At 37.0% G+C, this 8,596-nt stretch overlaps 1 protein-coding gene across 1 annotated transcript; it reads right to left on the bottom strand.

Moving 5' to 3' along the window:
- Positions 1-1,622: 1,622 nt before the first annotated feature.
- LOC142613773 (pentatricopeptide repeat-containing protein At2g30780-like) lies at positions 1,623-6,876 on the bottom strand. The gene is made up of 3 exons (XM_075786264.1): positions 6,303-6,876; positions 4,320-5,562; positions 1,623-2,084 (listed from the first exon to the last, which is right to left on the bottom strand). Exons 1-2 carry the CDS (start codon positions 6,726-6,728, stop codon positions 4,438-4,440), a joined length of 1,551 nt encoding a protein of 516 aa, XP_075642379.1. The 5' UTR covers positions 6,729-6,876; the 3' UTR covers positions 1,623-2,084; positions 4,320-4,437.
- Between the last annotated feature and the right edge of the window lie 1,720 nt (positions 6,877-8,596).

Here is an 8,596-nt window from a genome sequence, read left to right as displayed (position 1 = left end):
AAAGGAATTAAAATGTGAAGAACAACAATAGAGATATGGAGTAGGAAGTAATGCAGGAACTAGAATATAATGGAGGAACCCAGAAAAAGGAAAAAAGAAATAAATAATATATGGAGGAAAGCAAGTGGGTAAATGACAAGGATATGTAGGAGAAAGTGAGTGTGGAACTATTCATAGACACAAGTACAGATGTTTCCCCATGTTTCTGAATCATTCCTGTACAAACTCATTTGCTCTTAAATCTGCCCCCAGGCTCCTCCAGCATGTGTAGCAGTCTTGTTCAGTTGTTTTCCATGGGTGTCACATGGGAAACAAAAATGGGGGTTTTACCAAGAAATGTTTTCCCTTGGTAGGGAACCAGAGTAACGGTAACTATGATTTATTCACACCGCATTTCATGAATCTGGTTTTATTAGTTATTCCAAATCTCAAACTAAATACTCTAGATCCACTTGTACATACCCCATCAAGATTCCAATAATGGCAGGAAATTATAAAATAGTATATGGGTGTTGTATTTGATTTCATTTGATTTTTTTTTTTTTTAAGTTTTGGAAGGGAGATTCAAATCCAAATTCACTTTTATTGGAGAATCAGATTGTACCATTGAACTATAAAACTCTTAACATGTGTTGGATTGAGAATCAAATAGTATCACTAAACTATGAAACTCTTTAACATGTGTTTTAGTGAGAATCTAACACTAAACTACAAAACTCTTAATATATGTTTTATTATTGAAGAATGACGTACATGAGCACATCTAATATAATATTTTGTTATATGCAGTAGCCAAGATCTGAGAACTCGGACCCAAAAAGAAAATTCTAATTTACGGGTACAGAAATGCACGTAAGCATAACATTCCAGAATAAGCCAACTCAATTTTCTCCTAGTCATTGAATGAAGCAATCCTCACTTGCCCCAACAAATTGGGCAGGTCATCCGATTAACCTGGCTACATTGTGAACCTCCGATCCATTCAATCCTTTCAATGAAATGTCTTAGAAACCAACTCTGATGGAAACTCATAATCCTGTGAATAGCAATAGATCCAACTTATTCATAGCCCAGCCGACCTTATTATCAATCTTATACTTTACACTCGAATTGAATAGTGCAGGTTATGTTAACTTTAGACAGTTTTTCACTTGCTAAAGAAAATAAGATCCTTAGAAGAAAAATTATGCAATACAACACCAGCAAATAGGTTTTGAATCTTTATATTAACATCCATATTGTGGTGAATCGTAATCTCATCCACAAACCAAAGACTTCTGGCACGGGAATAAAGTCATCAATGTTTTTAAGATGCATTTATGGATTACCCATACTGCATTAAGAAAAATAAACATCATTAGCAACTAGGTAACAAATTATTGGGCAGCTTTTGTTCACAGAAAAACAGAGAGTAGTAGTATAAAAGCCCTCCAATAGTAAGCAAAAAGGCAACAGAGGACTGTTAGAAAAATAATATTATTTTATTTTCCCATTCTCAAAGACATCTTACAACTTCTATTGAAATCCCAAACTCAAAAGACACGTTACAACTTCTATTGAAAATCCGCAAAACGGACATGTACTGAGGAAATCACTTCGCACACCAATGGGCCATAGATGGATTTTATTAGAATTTTTTTTATTATAAAAATGTTAAATTTTCAATTGGTATTACAAGAAGATTGAATTCATACTATCTGAGATACTTTACACTGAAAAATCCAAAAATCAGCCTTGATGTTAAAGGCCATTGATTGAGAGGCTAAATCCTAACTTCCAAATATCGGTCTTGCTCTTGTTTCAAGTATAATGAGTCATTTGACACATCTTCTTCAGCATACCTCTTGCAGAATTATACAAGAAATTTTTATTCTCCCTGAATATAAGATCAATAGTCTCTCTTCTCTGTCCTGGTAGTATTCTACAAAGTCAGTTAATTAAGTCACGTTGCAAGCAGTGAGCTGGGAATTTGTGCAGAAAAACACACTATCTTTCATGTATTGGAGGGAATTGATTTCAATATTAGTAAGCATTCAGCACTTTGGTGGCCTTGGTCCGTTAAACACTGTACTTTTCAGCAGTTTCTGCAAATCATATAGTTGATTAACACAGGTGCAAGTAAAAAAGATTTTCAAGAGTAATTGAAAATTTCCTCATATGGTTTCAAGAATAAAAAATTAAATGGCATCACATAGAGAAATTACATGCATATTCAGAACTTTTTACAGACAGTGTAATCTTATTTAATCATTTTCATAAATAACAACAGGGCCAACATAATCATGTGCTCCAGGAACTTGAATGAATTTCACAACTTCTAGAGATGGAAGCTAATCTGAACCTGATGATACTCTAGCAACAGCAAAAGAACATGAATTTTGAGTTCAGATACTTCATACCAGAATTTTCTGACATCGAAGCTTAAAAGTAGAACCTTTCAAGCACTCAGAGCTTTCTGAAAACTACAAAACAATCCATAGAACATGAGTGCCACCAAGGTCACCCATTTATCAGATACACCAATGTCCATGATAGAGACATCTAAAACATAATTTTTATAAATTCCAAAAGAGCGAATATGTTTTCTCAGTGAGAATATGAAAAGGAGTCGATCTGTCAATGGCATTGTCTTAGACACCACACAAGACTGTCAATGTTTTAACACGGTTAAAACCATGCTGAGAATTGATCTCTAATCACATTTGATCCATCCCACCACTATTGCTCTTGATGCATTTCTCTAGACCACAGGAAATTGCTTCATAGTGGTGGTCTGAACCATCTCATAAATCTGCTTGAAACATGTGAGACTCAGATTGTTTCCCTTGACAATAATATGATGCTGCCAATGATTGTTATTTGTTGTCATTTCAATTAAAAAAGTCATAATTTAATACTCCTATGTCCTAACATTGGTTGGGATGGCACCCACTTAGCACACTGTCTCAAAGTATTGAGCTTCGTTTATTATTCACTTCAAATTTCTTTTTCACAAATATTATTTGTTTCAAAATGTTATTACATGCCAGCCTCAGTACAATCTCTAAAGATGTGAAAGGGAGGAAGATAATTCTCTGAATCCAGATAGGAAACAAAAAGCCTTAATGCTTATTCCATCCAGCCTCAGTACAATCTCTCAAGATGTGAAAGGGAGGATGATAATTCTCTGAATCCAGATAGGAAACAAAAAGCCTCAATGCTTATTCCATACAACCAAACTAAAACAGTAAAACTACAGGACCATGTAGTCCCATCAATAAAACTTGAATACTGATTTAAAATATAAGGCAAGAAGCACAGATGAATAAACAGACTAAGATGACTCATAGATGACCTACCTCTCTCTCTCTCTCTCTCTCTCTCTCTCTCTCTCTCTCTCTCTCAGGTGCTTTATATTATTTTTCCTCTCTAAATAATGAAATAATTCGTTGTTATGGTTCTATCCCTGAAACTCTCGTCTACAATTCTCCTATTGGCTTTAATTTGCAAGACGGCCAAGACACTGTAGCTTACCAAGGCTTCTGTGCATCAACCTTCTAACTTCTCCATTGATACTTTTCCTACATGGCTACACTACAAAATTGAAGATTCCTCCTCTGCTGATTTTCTCTATGATTAAACTATGCAAATAGAGCAAGTTTCATGACATACCAAGTATTAACTTTCCTAACCAAAGCATCATTGCAAACAATCTCCAGCATCGGCTGTCCTTTCAAGAATCAGGATCAATCTACGTAAGGTTGGAAATTTGGCATCAATTTGCAAGTTGGTCATCCAGCTCTACACTTTAATGAATCCTACTTCTCTTCATAAAGCCAATCCCAGTTAATTGGGGTCCTAAATCTGGTTCTAATAAAATATTGCAATTCATGAAGGGACATAGCATTGGATTTTTTTTAACATGGGTTTCCAATGGAAATTATTAAAATAAAACAGTGCACAATTGTTCAATTATAAGTGCATCAATACGGAAACATACTTATTATGTAATGGAAAAAAGCTTCAGAGAATACATACTTCCTACAAAAGACCAAAGAGATATATAAAAATGGGCACCTTCCATCATTTTAAGCATCAATGGTCAACACAACAGCCAGGCATAATTAATTAAACTAAAAGGACCAGAGTGACTTGTCATAAAATATTTTAGCAAAAAAACAATGGGGTTTTCATCAATCGTTGCACATTGTAACAGGCAGTGGTAAGCAACGTCAATAACTGATCATCATGGGTTTTGAACTACTGAGGACCTGAAAATAAAAAGGTGGGGGGTGGGGAGATAAGATTGTTCATGAAAATTACGAGACAAGTGTGTGTACCTTTTCAATTATTTGAAACTCCAATCCTGTCAAACAGATGCAGTGAACTTATCACAATAATTAGCTGACTGCTGTTTGCAAATTCTGCCGTCCAATATGCTGTTATTGAAAGGGTAAATTATGATTGTAATGCATCTAAAGGAATTCCATACCCATGCTTACACATCAATCCTAATACTTGCTCAACCTTGTGCCTTTGACCACACGTAGAGTACGCCTTATACATTATCAAAAATGTCTTTTTTGTGCGATCCAAGTTAAAGTTCTCCATCTCATCTAGGACGCTCTCCATTTCATGCAAGCGCCTCTGTGACGCATACATGACCATCTTACAGTGATACAGGGACCGGCAGATTCTCCACCCAGCACATTCTGCACGCCTCACAAAGTTAGCAAGCTTGTCCACTGCCTTGCACCGGAAATAACTTGCAATTATGGACCGCATCACACTCACTGTAATAACAGAGGTGTTGTGCTCAAATGCCTCATTTATTGAGTTCTCCATCTTTTCTAACCAATCCTCTTGAGCAAAAACCCTAATCAACATCACATTCAACCATGGTCTATAATCCTTCTCTGGAATATGCTTCATTAGTGCCTCAATCTTTTTAACTCTATCTGTTGCAGAACTCCTACAATATGCACATATCATGGATCTGATCAATGGAATTTCCTTATCATTAACATGGTGCTTTACCAATTCATACATCTCCTCCATTTTTTCTAAACTACGTGAATGTGCATATCCCCGAAGCATTAGCAAGAAGGTGTTAATGTCAGGCTTAACAGGGCCTGTATTCATCATCTGATAAGTATTTTCCATATTATCCCACATCCAAGCTGTGACATATCCAGCAATTAAATTGTTGTATGTGCTTATGTTAGGGGAGAGATTCAAATCATTTATCTCCCGAAAAGCTGTTTCCATGTGATCAACTAGCATCAAGCGACCAAAAACAGAAATAAGAATGTTATATGTTACAACTGTAGGACTACAAATTGCTTCCTTCTTCAGGTCCCGAAACAATGACTGGCATTTATCACCCAGACCATTGCACATATAAGCACCCATCAGTGCATTATAAGTAGATATTGTCTTGATTCGCTTGTTAGCAGCCTCAGTAAACAGCTCCACCGCAAGATCAACATTCTTAATTCTACCGGCAATTGTAATGCCCTTGGAATACTCCTCGGGTGTCATAAGAATGCCGTACTCTGCCTGTTTTCTCCTCCAATTGAAAACCTGAATGTCAATAGACAACACCATCTAAGACATGTTAAATAGGATTAAAGATCATTTGCCCCCAACAATTTGCACAGAATTTTATAACATTGCACAGATTTTAATAACATTTTTATAACATTTAGTGCGTAAAGAATCAATCATCAAAATCTCAACACGTCCATGTTCCACTCCTCTTTCCAAAAACAAAAGTAAACCTATGTACAACCTACAAAAAGCACCCCAAAAAAAATTTCCAAATAAATCATAAGCTCCATAATTACTCACCACAACTCTGTTTCTCTATTTTTTTTAAAGCACCAATCAACAAGTAAAACAACCAGTAACCCAAATAACTCCCACTTCAACCATAACCAAATTCCATTCAATAAAAACAAAATGCAATGCAGTTTTATCATATAACACACACAAATCAACATTTTTTTTAGCACCAATCAAAAAGTGAAATAACCAATAACCCGCATAAATCCCACATCAAACTAAAACAAATGCCCTTGAATAAGCAGAAATGCAATACACTTTTATCGTTAAAAACACACAAATCAACTTTTTTTATTCCTTTTTAAAATGCAACAACCAACAAGGGAAACAAGCAATGACCCTCATAAATCCCACATCAAACAAAACCAAATTCCATCTAATAAAAACAAAATGAAATTCAATTTTATCATAAAAACGCACACACACACTCACACTCACACTCACACTCACACTCAAACATGTAAAAATGGGAAAAACACCTCTAGTGCTAAGTGAGGCCATGAACTGAGCTGCTTCAAAAGCTCCATAAAAGCGGATCCATCCGAATAGCTCCGAAACAAAGACTCCCCTTTCTCCTCCAAAACCCTAAAAACATAATCCTCGGAATCTTCGAAACTCAGAACCAGCTCCTCCTTCAACCTCGTCACCTTGTTCCTCAGATCCTCTTTAGCCGACGAATCGGAAGGTGCAAGCTTGTCGGCGAACAAGCTGAGAATGCTGGTCGGGAAGGTGAATTTGCTGGATTGGTGGGGATTGAGATCGCGAGTGGCAAAGCCGTAATTAGGGGACTTGGTGAGGGTAAAGTTGAAAGGAGAGGAGGAAGAAGAAGCTAGGGTTTTGGGTTTTGTGAAACAGAAAAGCTCGGCCTGGGCCGCCGTGTCTGTGATTTTCCAGACCCGCTTCATAGTCTTCTTCTTGTGGTGTTGATTCTTCTAACGGGCATTTTAGGGTTTAGAGAGGGTTTACGCAGAGACTGAGACTGAGACTTTGACTCTTTGAGAGAGAGAGAGAGACAGGTCGCTGTGAATCAGTGGCTGAGGATTTGGTTGTGTTTGGGTGCAGTGTTAAACAGAACTGGATTATTATTATTATTTTTTTTTTTTCCCTGAAAGATTAATTATTATTTTATTTTAATTAATTATAACCTTCCTACTAATCTCGCATTTGTGTGATAGTAGAGTCCTCATCTTAGGGGTGTCCACGGGTCGGGTTGTGCCCGACTTGAATTGTTTGGGTGGGTGAAAATCAAAACCAAAATTGACCAGTATTAATGGTCGGGTCATCCAATTTGGGTCCGTCGATTTTCGGATTTGTGCTGGTCGATTTCGGGTTTCGCCGTCGGTGCCGAAATTTCGCCAAATTCGATGAGATCTGACCAATATTTGACTGGATCCGTTGAACCTGGACTAGATCTCGACGAAATCTCACCGGATTTGGTGGATTTCAAGTAGATCTTTGTCGGAAAAGCAAAAATATCACCGATATTTGTAAATTTTTGTCGGAAAACCTTTGAATGTCACCAGATTTTGTTGATTTGATGGTCGGGTTGGGTGGCTCAGGTTTTTGGGGAAGAAACCCGCCAACCGACCTGAAGGTATCGGGTTTTGTGGGTGGCGACTCGCCGCCGACTGTCAGATTGGTTGGTTCGGGTGGTGACTGTTCGGTTTTGGGCGGGTTCGGTAGGGTGGTCGGGTGATGAGGACCCGTGGACACCCCTACCTCATCCTTTTCATTTTCAAAATTTGTCAATTTCATCCATTTTTCATATTCTATTTTATAAATTTAAGTTGTAGGGGGTAGAACTTGTAGCCAGACACAATTTGTTGAGATTGAGCTAGGATGAAGGCCCAATATAACTAATTTTTAGAGATGGGTTGCTGTGAGGTTTTTTTTTTTTTTTTTTATGGTTCCCAGCCCAATATTAATGGGGGATCCTGGGCCACTAGGGATGATAAAATGTAGGGTGAACTGGGTCTAGTTCTCCACAGTCTATTGGAGTCATTAAATGAACCAGTTTGTGCACAAGTCATATAGAGCTCCACAAGGCAAAAATGCGATTTTCTCCTAAGTAATAAAATATCATTGTAAGTGCTTTAATGTCATAAAATTACATTTTATTCTTACAAAATGAGTAAAAAAAATTATTCATAATGTTCACGATGACAAAAAGATGAGTAAAAGAATTATCCATAATGTTCACAACGAGAAAGATATTAAAATATAATATTTAAGGCTTATCTTTTATTGTGTGAACATTTAAAAAGAGTTCCTTCACTTAATTCGTCCATGATGATTCATTGGGAAAGATGTTGCAGTGATTTCTCCACCAACAATTCCCTGGGACGTGGAAAAGATGTTGCAGTGGTTCCTCCACCAACGGTTCCTAGGACATGAGAGAGATGTTGCAGTGGTTTCTCCACCAGTAGTTCCCAAGACGTGGGTTCATGGTTCTTAGAACCATGGAGCCTTTAATTTGGGAACCTGAAATGCTAGTTCCTTAAACCATAGGATCTTTCTCCATACTTATTATGCAATGCATTTTTGTCATTTCCTTTTACCTCTGTAGGTCCTGCATAAGAACAACTATACAATACACATTTCCTCAAATAATTGTTAGTTCCTCAGGTTAGGATATACATTCTAAAGCATATACATATATATAATTGAATTTCATATAAATGAGTCAGCCACGAGGTCCTTGGGCCCAATTCTCATAGACTTAGTGCTTTTGCACAAGACTTATGGGGTTTGGAACTCAAAAGCTACTTGGACA

The sequence above is a fragment of the Castanea sativa genome, chromosome 10, assembly GCF_040712315.1.
Source record: "Castanea sativa cultivar Marrone di Chiusa Pesio chromosome 10, ASM4071231v1".
NCBI lineage: Eukaryota > Viridiplantae > Streptophyta > Magnoliopsida > Fagales > Fagaceae > Castanea > Castanea sativa.
This window is presented reverse-complemented; position numbering and strand designations above follow the sequence as displayed.

What these genes read in the sequence shown, in the direction of transcription:
- LOC142613773 (XM_075786264.1), bottom strand. Translation starts at nt 6,728, where the DNA reads ATGAAGCGGGTCTGGAAAATCACAGACACGGCGGCCCAGGCCGAGCTT. An exon ending in GGCCTCACTTAGCACTAGAG is followed by an intron (nt 5,563 to 6,302) that starts GTGTTTTTCCCA and finishes ATTGACATTCAG; the next exon opens with GTTTTCAATTGGAGGAGAAA.